The sequence below is a fragment of the Aotus nancymaae genome, unplaced genomic scaffold (assembly GCF_030222135.1).
Source record: "Aotus nancymaae isolate 86718 unplaced genomic scaffold, 86718_ANA_hifiasm-v0.15.2.pri h1tg000003l, whole genome shotgun sequence".
NCBI classification, from domain to species: Eukaryota; Metazoa; Chordata; class Mammalia; order Primates; family Aotidae; genus Aotus; species Aotus nancymaae.
The window spans coordinates 7,657,404-7,679,094 of record NW_026988414.1 but is presented as its reverse complement, the minus strand read 5'-3'; the positions used below and the strand labels follow the sequence as shown (position 1 = coordinate 7,679,094).

The following is a 21,691-nucleotide window of genomic DNA, read 5'->3' as shown; positions in this document are numbered from 1 at the left end:
AGCCTGCCTGCTCCCAGGTAAGGCTGGCCCTGCTCAAGCCCCCACCCTGCTCCCAGCCACGCTTGGAAACGGGGCAGACATGGGTTCTCTGTCTTTCCCATCAGGCACTGGGGATTGAGCAATTGCTCAGTGCTCTTCTAAAATTCGGCTCCTAGGAATACAGGCATCACTGGGAAGTGGCATTACTTGAGCTGTTATCACCTGCTCTTACATTTCCGTTGACATATTAATGGCTTTGCAGGGATGTTAATCTGCACACAGATCCCTGGTGGGAACAGATGTGCTCGATCATGTCTTAGCTCTTCCTCTCCCCCGCCCCCGCTTTACTTGTTTCTCCTTCACATGTTCCCTTGCTGAACACGAAAGCAGTGTGCGAGCCCCCGTACCAAGAACTAGGGATGCTGCCAGCATGGCTGCTACCCTCAGGGATCCCTGATTCTAACTGCAAGACAGACCCTCAAAAGAGTAGTTAGGAGCCAGTGTGAACAAGCTATGTGCGGGGCCTGTGGGAGTCAGGGAAGGCTTCCTGGAGGAGGTGGCACTGAGCTGAGCCATTAGAGCAGGCGGGCTATCCAGAAGCAGGAACGGTCCGGCAGGGATGGGAGAGGGAAGGGGAGCTGAGATGGAGACCACCGGATCATGCGGGGCCTCTCGCTCCAGGCTTGGGATCCGGGGCCACGCCCTAAGGTCAAAAAGCTTCTAAGATTCATGGTGGGGAGCAAACATGGTCAGCTCTGTGTTCTAGAAGAAAGACTGGAGGCCGGGTAGAAGGAGAGGGGAGGGCGGGGACAGGAGGAGCAGGAGGTGAAGGAGAGGCCTCTCTCTGCGGAAACGCAGCCTGTGGAGAGGACGCCTCACCCTCTCAGCCCCAGTGGAGCCCAGACACTGCAGCCTCTCAGGCCATGGAGTAGGGCTGCAGTCAGACAGGCAGATGGGGGGCCGGGGCTGGCAGGTCTCTTACCTGAGCCTCAGTCTCCGCGAACCTCTTGGAGGAGCACTGCGGGAAACCCAGGCGGGGTGCAGTCTCCTTCAACTGAGAGAGAAGAGGAGGCGTGGGGCATTCTATCCAGCATCCCTCCTCTATGCCGGGCCTGGGATGCGGGGTCCCCTCCCCAACCAGCCTCCCCTTCTCCCTGCTCCCCTTCCTTGCTTCCCCAGAGCCAACACTGGCTCAGGGTTCAAGTCAGTCATGACCCCGGCAGGACTGAGTCCAAGATGGGTGTGGCCTGAGTTTCTGAGCAGCCACCTGGCCCCCCAAGCCTCAAATCCATCCTCCTCACCTCCTCACCTGGCATGGTGCCCTTCTCACAGTCCCCCCCTCCTCCTTCCTATACCTGCCTGCTCCTGTTCCCTCCAACCCATCTCGGGGGCCCTCACCTGCAGAGCTGGTTTGGTGGAGCCCCCAGCAGTGGGGGCCTCGCAGGGGAGAGACCCACCCAAGTCAGACACATCCCCTGGATGGCCTTGGGTGGGTCCCTGTGCCTCGGTTTCCTCATTTGTGACATACCCAGCACAGTGCCTGGGGCCTGGTGGGAGCTTAGTTCCCCGGGTTCTGCCTGCTCTCAGGCCACCTCTAGGTTTCCAGAGGAACAGGGGCCACCCCATGGTCACCCCCCGACCTCAGAGGCTGCCAGGTAGCAGGGTGTGTGTCCTCAGAGCCTGCCGCCTCAGGGGCCAAGCTGCGCCATCACAGCCACGGTGCTCGAGTTATTTATGAGGAAGAGTAAAGCTAGGAGCTGCCGCAGCCCCAGAACCCACGAGAGACTCTGCTCCTCGCCGTTAAATGTCAGACAGTGCTTATAGGACGTGACATTTAGAAAATCACCACTCTCGGCCACACGCATCCTGCTTAAATGCTGTAATGAGGATTCACTCGCATCACAGTGTGAATAACATCCCGGCCTGGCCCGCCACAGGCCTGGAGGCGGCCCAGGGGTGGGATCTTTGCTGAGACCTGGGATGGCTCACCCGAGAGGCCCTCCCAGAAGTGCGCCTCAGACAGCCTCGATGGGATTTACAGCGAGGCCAGGAGCTCCCAGCTACAACTGTCCCACTGTGGGAAGCACCGAGACTTGGGTCCCAGCTGGGTGCTGGCTGACCTCGGGCATGTTCCTGAACCTCTTTGAGCTCAGTCTCCCATATCAGTGGTTACTGATGTTACTAGAAGTGGGCTAAGGGGGCCAGGCGCGGTGGCTCACACCTGTAATCCCAGCACTTTGGGAGGCCGAGGCAGGTGGGCCACCTGAGGTCAGGAGTTCAAGACCAGCCTGGCCAACATGTCGAAACCCCGTCTCTACTAAAAATACAAAAAATTAGCCGATGTGGTGGCACATGCCTGCAGTCCCAGCTACTTGGGAGGCTGAGGCAGGAGAATTGCTTGAACCCAGGAGGTGGAGGTTGCAGTGAGCCGAGATTGCACTACTGCACTCCAGCCTGGGCGACAGAGGGAGACTCCATCTCAAAAAAAAAAAAAAAGAAGTGAGCTAAGGGCTTGGGCTTTCTAGGTGGGAGACCTGGGGCTAAGCTGTGAGCTAAGGGCTTGGGCTTTCTAGGTGGGAGACCTGGGGCTGAGCTGTGATTCTGCCACTTCTGCGTGGCCCTCAGCTTCGTTTCCCCATCTGAAGATGGGCCCAGCCCGCCCGCATAGGCCCGGCATGGTGGCCACATCCTGCAGGTGCTCTGAGTGCCGGCCCGGGTCCTTTGCTCCACCCGCGCCCCTTCGCAGACCGGTGTGTCCTGGAGTTCCCAGCTTTCCAGCACCAGAGCAGCTGCCCTGACCAGCGGGCCCACAGCGCTGCCTCTGCCTGCTTTGGGGAAAGGTGGTTGCCTTGAAGCAAAAAGCCCCTGAACAGAAGCTGGTATGCAGGTAACTGGTGAAGGAGTCCTGCCGCACTGCCATGGGCCTGGCGCCCAGGAGCCGTCCCCGTCTCGAGCCAAACGGTGGCTGTGACGTGCTCTGGGCCTGCCCTCTCCAGGACCTCCTGTTACTTTAGAGCTCACTTAGTGCCACTGGGGGCTTTCTGTGTTTGTTTCCTTCCTGGAGCGCTAAGTATGTTTTCCCAGGCAGTGAAGCAGACTGATGCCTGTTGGAACTGGGGTTCCATTTGAGCGAGTCAAGCCCATTTCCTCAAGGTTCTCGCTGTGCTCGTTAAGAATCTTGGTGCGCTGAGGTCTGCTGGTTCCGAGGAGGTGGGGGCAGCTGTGATTTCACCACCACGTGTGTCCCGGGTGCCACCCTCCTGGGCCAGGCCAGGGGCCAGGGAGGGTCCACACCCATTTCAGTCCAGCAAGGAGCGCCCTTTCAGGGGTGTGTCCAGAAGATTCTGGAAAAATGCAGTTGAGGGCCACTTTCAGCATATTTGATCTGGGGGTCCATGCGGCAAAGCCATCCGGACACACCAGGCCTGTGTGGCCCTCACGGAGCTTGCAGGGTGGGGACAGGGTGGCCACGGAGTGCCATTCAGGTAGAAGTAGAGGCGAAGACACAGCGCTCTTGGTTCTGGGCTTATTTTTGCTCAGCAGCTCAGTCTCCCACCCCATGCCAGGCACCAGCTGCCCCCCAGGGAAAGAATACAGGCAGCGCCCTGCGGCCACCCACCTCCAAGCCCGCTCACCCGGGTCTGTCCCTCTGCCCGTCTCCCCCACTGCAGTACTTTAAGAAGCAGAAGCGGCTCATCCCGGAGAGGACGGTGTGGAAGTATTTCGTGCAGCTGTGCAGCGCCGTGGAGCACATGCACTCACGCCGGGTGATGCACCGAGGTACGCGCCACCCGCCAGCAGCCGCCTGGAGCCCCGCTGCCCCAGGAGCCCCAGGAAGACGCGTCCCCTTGGCTCCTCCAGGGTCCTCGGGCGGCCCCTTGAGGAAGTCGGACCACTCTGTTTTCCCCAGGCGGGGGACTGTCCAGCCAACGCCCACTCGTGTCAGGGTCCTCCCCGAGGTGGAGAGTGACATGAGCCCTAGGAGGCTGGGGCCCCGCTTGGCACACCACCTGCAGTTCCCAACAGCAGCCCGGGAGGGAGGTCAGGGGATGCCTTGCACAGAGGGGACTTTGGTAGGGGCTTTGCCATCTCAGCGGGGTTCGGCTGTGCTGAGAAGGGGAGGTGCCAGAGAGGGGCGTTTCCACAGTTGACGTCATTCTAAGTGGTGAAAAGGAGGCTTCTGGGTGCCTGGCAGGGTGCAGAGTCCTCTGGGTAGGCTGCTCCTGGACACCTTTGTTCCTTCACTCTACCTGTATCTTTCGGTGTCTGCTGTGCTTGAGGCCCCGCCCTTGCCAGGGGGGTACAGCATAGGGCGTCCCACTGAGCACTTCATTACACAGACTTCCCTGAGGGCCTCCTGTGTGTGAGGCGCTGTTTTAGGCACAGAGGATACAGCTGTAACAGGAGCACAGAAACTCCTGCCCTCTAAACCCTCGCAGCAGCTCTGTGAAGTTGGTAAAGGGAGACCCATTTTACAGGTGAAGACACTGAGGCTCAGAAATGGTCAATTTCTGGAGGTTCCACAGCCAGAGCCAGGGAGTAGGACCTGGGCTGGGCCTCACCTCACCTAGAGCTCCCCTTCCTCTCGCCCTGCCTCACCTACCCCAAGCCTCCTGCCCCACACCAACTTCCTTCTCCTCGCCCCACAGACATCAAGCCTGCCAACGTGTTCATCACAGCCACGGGTGTCGTGAAGCTTGGTGACCTTGGTCTGGGCCGCTTCTTCAGCTCTGAGACCACCGCAGCCCACTCCCTAGGTAAGGGGGGCCTGTGTGTGCCCAGCAGCCCCCAGTGGTCCTAGAGACTGTGCAGGGAGACGACAGCGTTCTCTCCACGTGCCTTTGGTCAGTTTGTGCAGGAAAATGCCATCTTGAAGCCCCAGAGTTTCACATCTCTTCAGGACAGTGACCCAGAAGGGAGTCAGCTGTGGCCAGAGGAGCCTGGCTGGGGCTTCCTGCACCCTCTGATCACTGTCCAGGCCTTGCGGGAGAAGCTGACTGAGCTGGTTGCTTGGAGTGTGAGATGTGTCTGTTGAAGGGCAGTCATCCTCCCACTGCTGTGAGTGTCCTGTTCACAGGCAGCACCCTGGGTCTGTCCCTCCTGAGGGGTGATGTTTGTGCTGTTCCTAGTTTTTGGCTTTTAAACCGGCAGTTTAGAAGCTGTGGGACCAGGTGCCTGCCAGGGAGGAGGTCACATTGTAGCTGGACCATAAGGGTGACCAGGTACTGTTGGGACAGGGAAGGAGGGAGCAGCGTTCCAGGAAAGAGTGGGTGAGCCTCAGTGTGCGGCTGAGCTTGGCTTGGCCAGAGACGGGGGTCCTTGCAGGAGCGGCAAGAAAGGTGGGCGGGGGCTTGAACGCCAAGCTCAGTGGGCCGGACGCCACCCTAGGGGTCAGGGGGTGCTAAAAGACTGGACTTGGGAAGAGACTTGGTCAGATGTGTGTTTTGGGGTCACGTGAAGCAGTGGCAAGCTTCAGAATCCATACACTGGGTATGGAAGCGAGTGTGAGAGCTGGAATGCTGGATAGTGGAGGATTTTTCATTTAATGAGAACATAGGACCCAGGAAAGCCCCGCCTGCCCACAGCGGAACACAGGAACAGAGTCTCCTGTGCATTACTCCAGGGCTGTCTGGGTTTCACCACAGCCACTTGTGGGAACCTTTCCCAGAGGCCCATGGAGTCGGGGAGGACCTTGCTTTCTCAGGGCTAGTTCCTGGCTTTTTGAGGTGTGTTTGCAGAAGAAGATGTCCTAGGCCCACCCTCTGTGTACTGCCCCTGCCAGCATCCACTTCCCCAGGAGGGAGCTGGGCCCCGGGAGCTGCCGGCTGCCTCCCTGAACACCGCCCCATTCTAGCCCATTTCCACGCCACTCCATGGCTCAAGCCAGGATGTCTCCCATCCCCAGACCCCTAGTGCCTATGGCAAGCTGGGTGTGAGAGCAGCTTTATCTGGGCAGTGGCACTTTCTGGAAGTCGCACTTGCCTGTGGAAAGTGTCACTGTTCACACGGGTTCCAGTGAGACTCTCAGTGCATCGCACACAATTAGGAGAAATGTACGAACCTAGAGACCAGCAGCTCCTAGCAGCTGATGGAGCCAGTGCGGGTGGCAGGGAGCGGGTTGTGTTGAAACTCTTATCCCCATCTGCCCATGGGGACACCCGGCCAGGCCTCGGGAGCTCTTCCTTTAGCTCCAAAGGGAAGATGTATCAGGAACCACCCCCCCCCCCCGGGAGTATGGGACGCTCCACTCATACCCCTGACAGCCCCAGGCATCCAGAGGCTCCTTCTGTGTAGCAGAGGAAGGATCTGAAATCCGGGCGCTCGAGACATTCTTCCGAGGTCACATGGCAGCAGGCCTCTCTTTCCAGAACCCACACTGCTTCCAGGAAATGAGGGCTGGGGGCCCCACCAGATACCGTTGGAGCCCCCTTCAGGGACCCGGGCCACTGACTATTGCTGGAAGGAAGCCTCGTCTTCCCTGTCCCCTCAAACATGGACTTCCCTTGTGAAAAACCAAGTGTTTCGTTCAGTTTGGGACTATTTACCTATCTGGTTGAAGAGCTTCGAAAAGACCAGGAAATTCGAGGGAATCTGTCAAAGGGAAGAGTTAAAACCGCTGCCTCCTGTCCCCTGTCAGTCAGCTCCGAGCCTTTCTCTGTCCCACTGCAGAGAAAAGACTACGGCGCTCCGTCAGAGCCGGTTAGGATCGCATCATTAGGAATGGGCAGAGATGTGTCTCATCTGACAGTGTGATTTTATTGACTTGGACTGGTGCACTTATTATATTAATGAGAAGGAATTGGAACTTGGGAGAATGCCGCCCTCATAAGCCGGGCTCTTCCCGAGCCCTCTGAGCACGGCCAGGCCGCATGATGGGTGGAAGGAGCCCTCCTGGGGCCTGTCCCCGCTCTAGGCTGTATGCCCAGCACCCAGGAGATGTCCAATAAGCTGAGGCCTGCACGGGGCTGAGCAAGTCCCTGCTAGCAGGACAAGCTCCCAGAACCAAGGCCTGCACCCACTAGGCTTCAGGATGGTGACAGTGCCGAGCCAAAGCCCAGTACCTGGGTGTGTCTCCAAGATGCAGGAAAGACCCCTTCCACCAAGAGGTTCTGCAAACAGCTAAGTCTCGCACACACATTTGGTCAGGCAAGAGATTGAACTAATTAACCATCACATGGTGACTCAGGAGGGACACAGGGGCCAGGGCCACCTCACGCCCTGTGCGTGGGGATGAATTATGCATCCGCCACATCTCATGTGCACCTACTACGTGGGGATGCTGTGGTGGCAGCCACGTTGCCCTGGCAACCACATCGTCTCCTAAGGCCGCTGACCCAAGAGCTGGGCTTATGCAAATCTGGTCTCCTCCCACCTCCCCCTCCCTGGGCCCCCTCCCTGCCTCTGTATTTGCTAACACAAGGCTGGCATGAAAGGGCATTAGTCAGTGCCATGGTCGGGCTGACAGGTGCGGTACCCAGCGGTGGCAGAGCGACTGCCTCGGTGTCAGAAATAGGAGCCGTAATTAGAGCGCGGAACAGAATGAGCGTCAGACGAATTACCAGGCAGCAGATCATATTTGTCAGGAAGGATTGCATACATAAAAATTAAGTGACAGTACACGCCGGCGTAATGCAGGAAAAATGAAAGATTTGCCTATACACAGCTCACAAGCTACAAGCAAGTGTCTCGCTCCGAGCAACGGCAGCAGCTGCAAGACAAATCACGGGGCTGGGAGAGCGGGCGGGCAGGCCTGGCTCCTCGGCTCTAGTGACAGGCAGCCACGGGTGACAGGGGCAGGAAGGGCGGCTGGTCACACCCAGGCCTAGGCAGGGCCCATGCCGTCTCTCGGGGGCTGGGGGAGCAGGTCTGGTTGGGGGTGACTCCGTCAGGTACTCGAGGTCAGGGCCCCGCCGGGTCTCCTGGGGCTTAGCCTGGCCCTGAGGCGTAAATCCCTTCCCTCTCCTTCCTCGAGCCAACTGCCTGGCCCTGGGCTGGGTGCTGGGGATGTGCAATTATGCAGCTTCCGAGGGGACAGACACAGTCCGGGCCAAGTGGCATGGCGAGGGGACAGGTGGGACTGCCTATTGGGGCCCACTGTGGGCGGGCAGCGCAGGTGCTGGGGGTGATTCTAAACTGGGCCCAGGCTGGCCCCACCCCTCCCAGAGCTGCCCTCACTTCATTTCTCTGTAGCCACTGAACTCACTGAAAAGGTGAGTTAACAGCAGACAAAAAACAGTTTAAAAAACATTTTTTGGGGGCTGGGTATGGTGGCTCTCGCCTGTGATCTCAGCACTCTGGGAGACCGAGGCAGGCAGATCACTTGAGCTCAGGAGTTTGAGACCAGCCAAATAGCAAAAAAATTAGCTGAGCGTGGTGGTGCACGCCTGTAATCCCAGCTACTCAGGAGGCTGAGGCAGGAGAATCACTTGAACCCGGGAGGTGGAGATTGCTGTGAGCCAGGATGGTACCACTGCACTCCAGCCTGGCCAAGTGACTGTCTCAAAAAAAACAAACAAACAAAAAAAAATACCATTTTGCTCATTTTTCTTTTTTGTAAATCATCACAAGGCTTATTATCCCATTTTATAGATAAAGAAACTGAGGCACAGGGAAGTAAGAGAGACTGCCTCCCTGTGGTCGCCTAGCGGGCAGGTACCAGAGCCCCATAGGAAACCAGCTCAAGTCCAAGAGCCCTTCTCCAGGCACCAGCCTGCAGCTTGGCCAGGGAGGGCTTGGGCTGTGGGTGCCCAGGGAAGGGGTCCAGAGAGGATCCCCAGCGAGACCTCGGGTGCAAGCAACACCCAGGGCTCTGAGCACTGGCTCCCACGAGGAAAAGCCCACCTGACTTGGCCAGCAGCGGGTGTTGGTGAGGACCTGGAGCTCATCCTGGGCCCCACAGGGACGGACAGAGCCTCGTCTCGTGGTGTGTGTCAGCGCCGCCTTGCAGGGGATCACACCATGCTGTGATACGTCTGCACCCAGGCCTGGCACGGGGGCCCTTGTGGAACATTTGCTGAGTGGATGGACGACCTTCATGGCCAGGCATCCTGGGGACACCCATCAGTGCAGGCACCGAGGGCCATGCAGATGCGTCCCAGGCCGCCTCCTGCCCCAGCCTCCCACTGCATCCTATCCCAGCAGTGCAGGCACCGAAGGCCATGCAGATGCATCCCAGGCCGCCTCCTGCCCCAGCCTCCCACTGCGTCCTATCCCAGCAGTGCAGGCACCGAAGGCCATGCAGATGCGTCCCAGGCCGCCTCCTGCCCCAGCCTCCCACTGCGTCCTATCCCAGCAGTGCAGGCACCGAGGGCCATGCAGATGCGTCCCAGGCCGCCTCCTGCCCCAGCCTCCCACCGCGTCCTATCCCAGCAGTGCAGGCACCGAGGGCCATGCAGATGCGTCCCAGGCCGCCTCCTGCCCCAGCCTCCCACCGCGTCCTATCCCAGCAGTGCAGGCACCAAGGGCCATGCAGATGCGTCCCAGGCCGCCTCCTGCCCCAGCCCCACCTTGCGTCCCATCCCAGCGGTGCAGGCACTGAGGGCCATGCAGATGCGTCCCAGGTCGCCTCCTGCCCCAGCCCCACCCTGCGTCCCATCCCAGCAGTGCAGGACGCCTGGGAATGGTCCTGTCAGTCCCCCGGGCCCAGAATCCCTGGCTCAGCAGATGGCTCTCAGGCCTGAGTTTGAGCTGAGGTTCTGAGCACTAATCCTTGGCGAGCGGTCATGGGTCTGCCACATTCCTGGCATTTTCAGGGGCACAAACTGTTGGGGAGAAGTGAACTGATGCCTGATACAGGAGGGAGGAGAGGGACAGGCTTTAAGAGGCCAGCAGGTGAGGAGTCGATCTAGACCTCGGGTTTAAACTCCAGCTCTTTGGTTCATTCATTCACCCATCCATTCGATGAGGACCTGTGCTGGGCCAGGCTGCTCCCTGGGGAGGCCGGCTTGGCCCCTGCCTTTGTGGAAGATCCCGCCTGCTAGGAGAATCCATTTTGTCTTCACCATGAACCAAACGTTCCAACAATCATCTCTCATTTTTCAGAGAGGGAAACCAAGTCTCCAGAGGTTGGGGGGACCCTCTATTTTCCTGATGGGGAGACCGAGGCTGAGAGAGTGTTTCTGTTCTCAGCCAGGGAGTGGAGGAAGCCGGGCCAGCCTGCCGGCTCCAGCTCCACGTCACTGCTGTCCCCACCTGCCCCTGCCTGTCCCATGGAGGATTCGGCGCCAAAGCACAGCCGTCCAGCCCAATGTCCCACCGGCTGGAGGGATGTCGGCAAGGAGACCACATTTCTCCAGCTGCTTCCCAGTCCACCATCTGGGGATGACGGGCAGCTTGCAGATACCAGCCTCTCCTTCATGTGAAGTCTGCCTTTTTCATAGCTAATGAACGTGTTTCAAACACCGAGAGCATTTCAAAATACGGCAAAGTTTGTTTTGACAGGAGTGGCGTGTCTTGGGGAAGCGGGGCGCCTTTAATCAGCCTCCCTCTTTCAGATCCCACATCCTCCTCTGATATCTGCTGGGTTTGAAATCGGGGAGTTCTAGGTAAAGCTTCCGGGAAGGTCAGGGTTTGTTAGGTTCTTCTTTCATACACACAGCTCCGTTCCCCCACTGAGAGGAGGGGGTGGTGGGAGTCGCTGGGAGGGGCCTTGAGACCCAGCTCACAGGGCTCTGCTCTGCGTCTCTGCATCGCTGGGAGATGGGCTGGGATGAGGCCCGGGCTGTGCTGCCCACAGAGATGGTCCTGGGCAGGGCCCCTATCTGTGGAGGCCCTCCTCCTGCCAGCCTTCCTGACTTCCTCAGAATCCCAGCACCCTGGCGTCTGGGGACACCTCCTCCAGTGGCCCGCTGCAAACTGAGGATTTCTTTGAAATCTCTCGTTTTATCTTCAAAACTCACGCAAGTTGGGCATTGTGCTCCGTAACGTCTGAGTGGCTGTTGTCAGCATAGAAACCAGGCTTGACATGACTTCTGCCCAGACACGCTGGCATCACAGGAGGAGGTGCTGTGTCTGTTCCTGTAGCTTCACGCAGCCCTGGCTCCAGTCCAGGACACCCTGCCCCCAGGGAGACACAGCACCCTGACTTTCAGATGCACAGACCAAGGGGGACCAGCCCCTCCCCTGGGTCAGGGGGCTGGGGAACCTCCCGGGAGGCCGGGAGCTGAGGACCCTGTGCCCGACTCAGGATGGGCCAAGCCTCTCAGCTAAGGCTGCACCTGTTCCTTCACTTTCTTTACCTTTCTGTTGCACAGATACTCACCGAGCCCCTGCAAGAGTAGGGTGGGTGAGTGAGGCCTTTCGGCTGCTCCTTTTAGACTGGAACTAACATTAGAAGCCCCCAGGAGCTTGTAAGAGATTTAGGTGTTCAGGTTCCACCCCTGGAATTCTGGCCCCCAAGTCTGGAGTTGGACTGGGAATCCAGATTTTTAACCAACTTTTCAGGCAGTTTAGCTGCAGCACGGATCAGTTCAGTCCTTCCTTGATAGATGTGGTCAGCTGGCTCTTTCTGGCTACTTCCCAGGATAGGCAGCTAACTCCCTGCCTTCTGATGGGCCCACTCCTGCAAGGTCCCAGCAGGGTCAAGGCTCAGTTAATCTTGGATGGAGGTGGGCAGGTGGCTGGCTGGCTGGCTGGATGATGGACAGACGGATGGATGGATGAATGAGGGATGGATGGATAGATGGATGGATGAGAGGATGAAAGGGTGGATGGATGGACAATAGACCGTTATGGATGGGTGGACTGATGGGTGGATGATGAATGGATGGCAGTCTGCAACACTAGCATCTTAGAAGAAAGCTCCAAATTGCATTTGGGTGTTTGCCTTTTCTCCTTAAACCAGTGGAAATGGGGTAAGCAGAAAGAGCAGTGAGGTGGCAGAGGAGTGGAGTGAAGAGGAGGGGACGGAGGGCTGGTGCCCCAAACCTCTCTCCGCCCATGTGCCCAGGCTTTCAGCATAAAGCCAGGTTGAGACAGGGATCTGTGAGCCTGCCTCCAAGCCCAGCGGAGGAAGGAAGTGGTGACAGAACAAAGGGACAAACTTAACCTTTGGGTCCTGCCGAGCAGCCGGCTCTCCCTGGCCAGGGGAGGGGACCTTAAAGGAGCCCTCCAAGTAGCAAAGGGAACAGCACATGCAAAGGCACAGAGGCAAGTGGAAGAATGGACTGGGGCGGGAGCCGGAGCCGGAGTGGCCAGTGTGTGAGGACCCGGGTTGAGGGCCAGGCGCTCAAAGCCCTTGCTTTCAGATGGACCTGGCCAAGGCAGCGCCAGGCCACAGCCCAGTCCTACTGTAGGTGACCTCTCCCCACAGCCTCCCTCCTGTAGACGCCCAGGCGGATCCACAGTGAGCAGAGGAGACTGGAGGTGGGAAGAGCCGGTCAGACAGGAAGGGGCTTGGCCAAGGGTCTGAAGAGGGCAGTGTAGCCAGAGAGTGGACAGTGGCATCCCTCACTGGGGACAGGACTCCCTGCCTCCGTCTGTCCCCTGCCATCTCCGTGTGCACCCCATTGGTCCCACATCATTGTCCAACCTGTGGGCACATCCATCCGTAGCCCCGGGTGCTGGAATCCACTTACCTTTGTCCTGAGCTTCCCACTGTTCACCAAGAACTGTGCGTTTCATCCCGTGGTTGGCCACGACAAGCCGTCCATTCCACACTGGCCTGTTCCTTTACTTTTGCTCCCTCATGACCAAAATATACAAGGTGTTGCTGCTGGAAGTCGCAATTCGTTTTCCCAGTAGAAGCCCACGCAGATTCACACGCTGACTGGCTGCGCTCATCAAGTATGCATAGAGGAGGACACCTTTCTCACAAGCAGGGCTTTAAGTGAGGGCTGCTGTGCTTGTTTGGGGATTGTTGCCATGAAAAGGAGCTTGGTGTCCTGATAAAGCAGTAATTACATTTCAGACACTTGAGCTCCAGGCAGCCATCAGTTAAATAAGTAGTGTGTTCAGCTGCAAGGAAGAATTGTGGGCACTGGCACGCATGGCCACGTAGCTAACAGGCAGGCGGATTCATTCATTCAGTGAGCAGACGCTTACAGGACTCCTATGAGCCGTCCTGCGCACGGTATGGGGATGCAGCTACAAACAAGGTCCTGCCCCTGGGGGTTCACAGCCCAGAGTGGAGGCTTCCAACACCATTCATAGCCTCTCCAAGGTAGTTCTTCATCCATCTCCATTATGATAAGAAAAACAAGGCCGGGTGCAGTGGTTCACCTATAATCCCAACACTTTAGGAGGCCAAAGTGGGAGGATTGCTTGAGGCCAGGCGTTTGAGACCAGCCTGGGCAATATAGTGAGAACTTCTCTTTACAAAGCATTTTAGGTGTAGTGTGGTGGTTCATGCCTGTAATCCCAGAACTTTGGGAGGCCAAAGCAGGAGGATCACCCAAGGTCAGAAGTTCGACATCAGCCTTGCCAACATGGCAAAACCCATCTTTACTAAAAATTAGCTGGGCATGGTGGCATGAGCCTGTAGTCTCAGCAGGAGGCTGAGGCAGGAGAATCACTTGAACCTGAGAGGCAGAGGTTGCAGTGAGCCAATGTCGTACCACTGCACTTCAGCCTGGGCAACAGAGCAAGACTCCATCTCAAAAAAAAAAATTAAAAATTAGCCAGGCATGGTGGCCCGTACCTATAGTCCCAGCTACTCAGGAGGCTGAAGCAGGAAGATCACTTGAGCCCCAGAGTTCCAGGCTGCTGTGAGCTATTATTGTGCCACTGCACTCCAGCCTGGGCAACAGAGCGAGACCCTGTCTGAAAAAAGAGAAGAAAGAAAAAAATATAATGAAGTTCAGAATGTTAAACTTGTTCAGTTTTGTAAAGAACTATCCATAGTTTTGAGAAATGGGTTTTCTAAATCGTGTTAAGCTGTTTTAAAAATCATAGTGACTGACACAAATGGTTGTCGGGGGCTTTGGATTTTCAGTGCCTTTCCTTCGTGAAATTTAAAGTTACCTGTTTTTTTCCAAAATCTCCTGACCATGAGACCCTGAGTCCTGGGCCCGGTGCTTTCTGAGTACGGCCCCTGAGTGGTCCATTTCCCTCCCAGGATCCTGGGTCCCCCCTCCTCATGTCACAGGCCACATCTCAGCCCAGCCTTAGCCACACTGGGACTCCAGCTCCTGCAAAGATTCTGGTTAGGACAGCAGCAGCCTCTGCCACATGACATGGCGTCTCCAGGCCAGTGAAAATGTTCTCAGTTCAGCATCCTTAAAAATCCAAGCCAGGCCGGGCACAGTGGCTCACTCCTGGAATCCCAGCACTTTGGGAGGCTGAGGTGGGTAAATCCCCTGAGGTCAGGAGTTTGAGACCGGCCTGACCAACACGGTGAAACCCCATCTCCACTAAAAATATAAAAATTAGGGCCGGGCGCGGTGGCTCACGCCTATAATCCCAGCACTTTGGGAGGCCGAGGCGGGTGGATCACGAGGTCAAGAGATCGAGACCATCCTGGTCAACATGGTGAAACCCCGTCTCTACTAAAAATACAAAAAATTAGCTGGGCACGGTGGCTCGTGCCTGTAATCCCGGCTACTCAGGAGGCTGAGGCAGGAGAATTGCCTGAACCCAGGAGGCAGAGGTTGCGGTGAGCCGAGATCGCGCCATTGCACTCCAGCCTGGGTAACGAGCGAAACTCTGTCTCAAAAAAAAAAAAAAAAAAAAAAAAAAAAAATATATATATATATATATATATATATATAAATTAGCCAGGTGTGGTGGCGCACACCTATTATCCCAGCTACTCAGGAGGCTGAGGCATAAGAATAATTGCTTGAACCCAAAAGGCAGAGGTTGCAGTGAGCTGAGATCACACCACTGCACTCCAGCCTGGGCGACAGAACAAGACTCTGTCAAAAAAAAAAAAAAATCCAGGCCTATGCCTCCAGAATAGCCATCTTCCCAATGGGCTGATAGGAGAATGTCAGGTTACAGGTCCAGATTCCTGGGCTCCACCCCAGACCTGCTAAATCAGCCCCTCTGCTGAGGTTTTCATGCCTCTGGTAATGGAGAGCCCACTCCCCCAGGAAATCCACCCATCTTTGCACGGTTCCAGCTCTTCCAACGTATGCCCTTTTGCCCAGAGATGGCCCTTCAGGCACTGGGAGCTCAGGGCACACCCCTCCACAGTTTCCTCTGTGTGGGCCTTTCCTGGGGGGAAGAGGGACTCTGAGGACAGGCGCTAAAGCCCTCTGGCTTCCTCTTGGCAGCAGAGCTCCATCTTCACCATAAAACCTTTTTCCTCTTTCGCTTTTTATTTCATTTATGTATTTATTTTTTTGAGACAAGAGTCTCGCTCTGTTGCCCAGGCTGGAGTGTAGTGGTGTGATCTCAGCTCACTGCAGCCTTCACCTCCTGGGTTCAAGCGATTCTCTTCCCTCAGCCTCCCAAGTAACTGGGATTATAGGTGCACACCACTACGCCTGGCTAATTTTTATCTTTTTAGTAGAGACGGTTTCACCATGTTGGCCTGGCTGGTCTTGAACTCCTGACCTCAGGTGATCCACACACCTCGGCCTCCCAAAGTGCTGGGTTTACAGGCGTGAGCCATGGCGCCCGGCCACTCATTGTGTTGTAATTTACCCTTCCCTGATGAGTAATGAGAAAAGTAGCCTCGCTTCATGTGCTCATTGGCCACTGGGATATTCTCTGTGAAGTGCATGTTTGAATCTTTTGCTCATTTGAATAAGTGGGTAGTTTGTCTCTTACTGATTTGCAGAAGCTTTGAAGTATATTCTGTAGCGTCCATTGTCAGGTGCATGTGTTGGGATGATTTTCTCCCAGTCTGTGGCTTGCCTTTGAACTCTCTGAATGGTGTGATTTGATGAACTGAAATTCCTAGTTTTAGTGCCTTATGCACCTTTCCTTTTTGGGGAGTGCCTTTTCCATCCTGTTTAAGAGATCTAGGCCAACCCCGAGTCTGGACAGGCTAATTGGTGCTGGCCACGGCCAGGGCTGAGTGCTCTGTTTCTGGAGCCTGAGGGTCTGGGTTTGCACCAATGCCTGCCACTCTCATACAAACCTCTTCACCTGTCTGAGCCTCAGTTTCTCCAACTGTAAAATGGAGATGCTGCCTCATGGTGCCGTTGGGAACACGAATGAGCTGACACATGTGAGATCTTGGTCAGTCTCCATGGTGGGGTTTACTTTTCACTGTTCAAAGCCTGATCCTGACTCTTGCAGATTCAGGATTTTCCCCTTAAAGGACATGTGGTCAGCTGCTTCCCACAGTCAGGCCATGGCGTCCCCTTCCCCTCGGCATTTGGCAGAAACACCAACCCCCTGCTCTCCAGCCTCATCCTGATTCTTTTTTTTTTTTTTTTAAGACCAAGTCTCACTCTGTTGCCCAGGCTGGAGTGTAGTGGTGTGATCTCAGCTCACTGCAACCTCCACTTCCCGGGTTCAAGTGATTCTCCTGCCTCAGCCTCCCAAGTAGCTGGGATTATAGGCCCCCACCACCATGCCCAGCTAATTTTTATATTTTTAGTAGAGATGGGGTTTTGCCATGTCTTCCAAGCTGGTCTCAAACTCCTGACCCCAGGTGATTCACCCACCTCGGCCTCCCAAAGTGCTGGGATTACAGCGTGAGCTACCGCACCCGGCCTCCCAGCTAGATTCTTGGTCTGGTGGCTCCAGGGAATCTGCCTCAAGCCCCCAGTGCCCCAGGTGTGTAGTGCCCGGCTAGCATGGGAAACTGCAATCTAATCCAGCTGCTCATCTGACAGAGGAAGGCACAGGCCCCGAGAGGGAGCAGGGCTGCTCAGAGACCGAGGCGCAGTCTCTCCACAACCTGTGTGCCCTCCCTCCAGCCTCACCCCTGTTCCCTGCCCCTGCCCAGCACGGAGTGTAAGCAGCCCCCCTTGCTGTGTTGCAGTGGGGACACCCTACTACATGTCGCCGGAGAGGATCCATGAGAATGGCTACAACTTCAAGTCCGACATCTGGTCCCTGGGCTGTCTGCTGTATGAGGTGAGTCTCCACCCGCGGCTCAGCAGCATTTGATGGGACATGCATTGGTGGGGGGCAGTTAGAGCAGGGCTCACTTTACCAGCTCAGGGTCGGAACCCGGGAATGTCACATCCACCTGAGGCATCGGTACCACCAGGGCCCTGTCCTTCACCCTCCCCAGCCCCACATGGGGCCTGCTTTGCAGGGCCAGGCTGGCGGAGGCTATGAGGGGGTGGACGGCAATGGGCGGGGTCCAGGAAGGGAGACAGACGGAGCACAGGCCGGGCATCTGATCCCCAGCTGCCCCTGTCCGGGTTGCCCAGGAAACCACATAACACACTGGCGATTGTGTTCATTGTTTATTATGGGTCAGGACCCGTGCACCAGGGTCAGGAGAGGACTCAGACCTGCCTCAGGCCCCTGAATCGCTCTCCACTGACAGGTGGCCACCCATCTGGGCCCAGCAATGTGGGTTTCCCCAAAGACCACACCTCTCCCCTGAGCCAGGAAGTGGGGCTAGGAGGGGGCCACTTCCAGACCTGGTAGCCTGCCTGGAGGAAGGAACAGGAACATCTCTGAATCTTGGTGGGCCCAGACATGAGACAGTACAAATAAGTGGAAGCCCGCCACCCATTTTGTCCAGCCACACTGGGGCCCCAGGTGACGAGGGGCGTGTGAGGAGCGTGGCCATTAAGCTCTTGCAGCCTCCGCAGGAGGGACGCCTGAGCCCTCCGCATCCAGGTTGGCAGCCACACAAGCTCCCCCCTGCCCCTAGACCACCGAAGCCTGGGCAGCTGCAGACTTGTGTCTGCCTGGCTGAGCCCATCCGCATCTGTAAAATGGGATCCACAAGCTCCCCCCTGCCCCTAGACCACCGAAGCCTGGGCAGCTCCAGACTTTCGTCTGCCTGCCTGAGCCCATCCGCATCTGTAAAATGGGATCAGGAGCACCTGTCTTGGCTTGTCCTGGTCCTGATAAATGACAGACAGGAAAGGGCTCTGGAAACCTCCCGAGGCTGTGAGATACCAAGCCCGGCCCTGATTGTTTTTCTGCTTTCCTTGGAGCTGACTTCAGCAGACGGGGGGTCAGTCCTGGAACCCACACACTGAAAGAACCTGTCTCAGCTGCTGTGGCCAGTGACAGTCCACAGCAGTGATGCTCGGAACAGTGTGTCCAGGGCCTTCCTCCAGTGCTAGGCAGTTGTCCACAGAGCCCGATGGCTGGGCTCGCTCGTGGACCATTCGAGTCTGAGGCCTGACCTCACAGCCCTTGCATGTGAACTTGAGGGATACGCTGCGGTCGCTGGACCACGTGGGGCCCGTGGCAGCTCACATGGCCGAGGTCTTGTGGCCAGGGTCTTTTGGTGATGAGATTTCCCCTCCCCACATTACAGATTGGGACTATGACATCAAAACCCTGATCCGTTTGCAGAGTCTACACTTCACAGCATGTTTTGTTTTTTTTTGAGACAGTCTTACTCTGTCACCCAGGCTGGAGTGCAGTGGCGTGATCTCGGCTCACTGCAACCTCCGCCTCCCAGGTTCAAGCAATTCTCCTGCCTCAGCCTCCCAAGTAGCTGGGACTATAGGCACCCACCACCCTACCTGGCTAATTTTTGTATTTTTTGGTAGAGACAGGGTTTCCCCATGTTAGCCAGGCTGGCAGCATCTTTCTTTATAAGCTAGTGACCTGCTGTTTATTGTAAGAACACATATTTCATTTTAACAGACTGGCTGGAGGTGTGGTCCTTGTGGAACTAGTGCTTAGGACCCCCTTCTCTTGGTGCTCAGCAGATGTGGGTGACCCAGAGCATCCTCTCGAGGGTCTGTGGGTGAGTCCGGCCCTGACAGAGCTGGGAAGCAGGCTGAGTGCTCTCTCCAGGACTCCACAGGGCATCAGTTGCAGGAGGAGCTCTTTGAAAGAGCACCTAGCTGGAGCAGCCGTGGAGAGTGTCTGCAGTGGATGGGAGAGTGCTCCGCAGGTGGAAGGGGGATGAGCCATTTGTCCTCCCTGCCTCCCTGTCTCTCCACAGCCCGGCTCCTGGGTGGGTTGGGAGTTGAGAGTGTTGAGCAGGGTGTGTGGGTGGGCTTGGGGGAGGGCAGTGGATGCAGGAGGGAATTTGGAGGTAAGTGTCTTTAGCCACAGGAGAAAAGAGGTGAAAGTCCAAACTCTTCTGAGAGGCGACAGGAAAGAAACCCGCTGGCCTGGAGGCCCTGTGTACCTGCACATTCCAAGGAGCCCTGGGGAGGGTGCGCGCTTTTTATTTTGCAGAGAAAACGTTAAGTCCAGGTGGGCAGAGCCCCTGGTGAGGAGAGCCACTGTGCCTCGGGGTTTGTCACCCAGGAGTCATGAGTTCACGTCTCTCTGGGACTCCTCTAAGTCCAGGCACTTATGCAGGTGAGCACTCTGGCCACCAAGGTCACTTGAGGCCAGCAATAGAGCCATGCCCATGTCACCTGCTAACCTGGCTCTCCCTGGGCTCAGAACTCCAAGGTCGCCGCCCTGCCCCTACCTGCCCTAGGGTCTGAGGAGGGGATGCAGACCCACCTGGAAGTGGGCATCGTCCACCCTGTGTCAGATCCTGAGGGGCAGAGACAGCTGTTACGCGTCTCCCAAGGCCCGGGCAAATGCCCTCAGCATAGTGGACAGTCGGGGAACATGATTTTGAATTAGAGCATGTATCTGTGTGTAGGCAACTCACTTGCAACAACTCACTTCCATCCAAATGCCAGCTCCATGGCTCCCCTGCAGAAGGATCCGGGCAAGTCAGCCCCACTCCAATGGGCTCCAGATGTCTCATGTAGAGAATGAGATCCCAGCCTGCCTTGTCACAGTGAGGAGTGAATGAGGCCCTGTGGGTGAGGCGCCCAAGTCCGAGAAGGCCCTCAGGCCTGTCCAGCAGCCGCAAGCTGAGCATGGGCACTTCTGCCTGCCCCTGGCACGAGGCTCCTGCAGCTTGTCACATTTCCCCTTTTTGCTTTGGCCAGCGGGAAGCCAAAGTGCAGCTCAGCCTCAGTCCTGGAACTGCACTTTGGCTTCCCGCTGGCTTCGTCCTCTCCTCATGCGTCTCGACCCTGGGCCAGATGGATTTTCGTTTAACATTCTGCTTTGGATTCTTGTCAGCTGCTTCCTGTCCCCCATGAACCACGGGGGTCTCCACACATAAACACACACAGGCTGGCCAGGCTGACTGAGCTGTGCCCACCTCCCCTGGGGCTGGGACAGGGTTGGGGCCTGGAGGTGGGCAGCTGGCTCCCTCTGCCTGTGCCAGGCCCTCCACTTGAGAGCCAGCCCTGCGGTTCCCAGCCCCATTCCCTGCTCGAGCCTTTGTCTCAGCTCTGCAGAGGCAGACGCAGCACAGCCTGTGCCAGGCCTCACCGGACTCTGGGTCAGGCAGTCCTCCTCCGAGTCCTCATTTCTGGGCACCTAAATGAATCTCATGAGGCAGCCCCGCCTTCATGGCTCCCTGGCATTGAGGCTAGGGTTCTGCCGAGCTGACTCAATTGTTGGAGTGCGTGGGGCTGTGCGGCTTGCAGCCGGGTGTGCGGGTACTGCTCGCAGGGGTGTGGGGGCAGGGGGACAGATCGAAGCCTGGGGGCACCAATCAGCAGCAGGAAGTGAAACACAGCAGTTTGGTGCCCTCAGGGATGGCCGGCGCTGATCTAACCTGAGCAGCCCTAGCCTCCCAAAGGAGCAGGCTGGTGTGGCTACCCATGGCTGGCCCCTCCAAGGGTGACAGGACAGAGGCTCTGTGCCGGGTGACCCCCTCCCCACTCCTGCAGCCACGAAAGGGGAAGGCGAAGCAGCGTTTTACCAGCAGACAGGGAGAGGAGCCACATCTGAGCCCAGGACTGTGTAATTGGCAAGAGGCCTCCCACCCCATAGCCTGTGGTGTCTTCCAGGGGCACCAGCCTGAAGAGCTGTGATAAAGCTCCCCACCTTCTCCGGACTACGGCTGAGGATCCCACACAGGGCACATACCCAGGTCACCTGCGCCCTGGTGACAAACACAGCGGTGACAAACAGCGGGAGAAAACCTGCCTTTCCCCGAGCCCCAGCATGGTGCCAGAAGGCTCAGAAGCCCCTGTGCCTATCCCCTGTGGCTGCAGTGACAGATGCCACCATGCTGATGGCTTCAAGCAACATAAGTTTACTCTCTTAGATCTCTTGGATTCCGGAGGCCAGAAGTCAAAATCAGTCTTGCTGGGCTGAGCCAAGGTGTCAGCGGGCAGGCCCTTCTGGAGGTTCTGGGGACAGATCTGTTTCCTTGTGTTTCCATGGAAAATGGAGAAGCCACCGCGGTCCTCGGCCCCCTCTTTGCGTCACCACAGCCTCTGGTGTGCCTCGGCCTGGCTCCTTCCCCTCTTCCGTGCCTCCTCCCTTGGGCTCCGTCTCACGAGGGCTCTTGTGGCTATGCTGAGGACCCATCTGGATAATCCCCACATCTTAGGAGCCCAAGTTTCATCACACCTACAAAATCCTCTTTGCCCTATAAGGTGTCATTTACAGGTCCCAAAAATTTGGGGCTGGACGTGTTTGGGGCCCGTCATTGAGTGAGTCCTCTATACCTTCTCCCAGACCTGGGCATCCAGCTATTACTGAGGACTGCCTGCAGCACCTGAGTTGCTGGCGCTGACCCCAGCTGGTGAGAGCCACCACAAAGCCCCCCAGCGGAGTGTCTTGAAGAGGCTGGAATCAGAGCACTGGCCCTCGGGTGGGGCCCCAGCGGAGTGTCTTGAAGAGGCTGGAATCAGAGCACTGG

General features: G+C 57.1%; 1 protein-coding gene across 1 annotated transcript in view; it reads left to right on the top strand.

Moving 5' to 3' along the window:
- NEK6 (NIMA related kinase 6) overlaps positions 1 to 21,691 on the top strand; it is a 94,991-nt gene that overhangs the window by 66,695 nt on the left and 6,605 nt on the right. Inside the window, exons 6-8 of the mRNA XM_064378089.1 lie at positions 3,651 to 3,759; positions 4,629 to 4,736; positions 16,856 to 16,950. Coding sequence (XP_064234159.1) covers positions 3,651 to 3,759; positions 4,629 to 4,736; positions 16,856 to 16,950 — 312 coding nt within the window. The remainder of the gene's footprint in view (positions 1 to 3,650; positions 3,760 to 4,628; positions 4,737 to 16,855; positions 16,951 to 21,691) is intronic.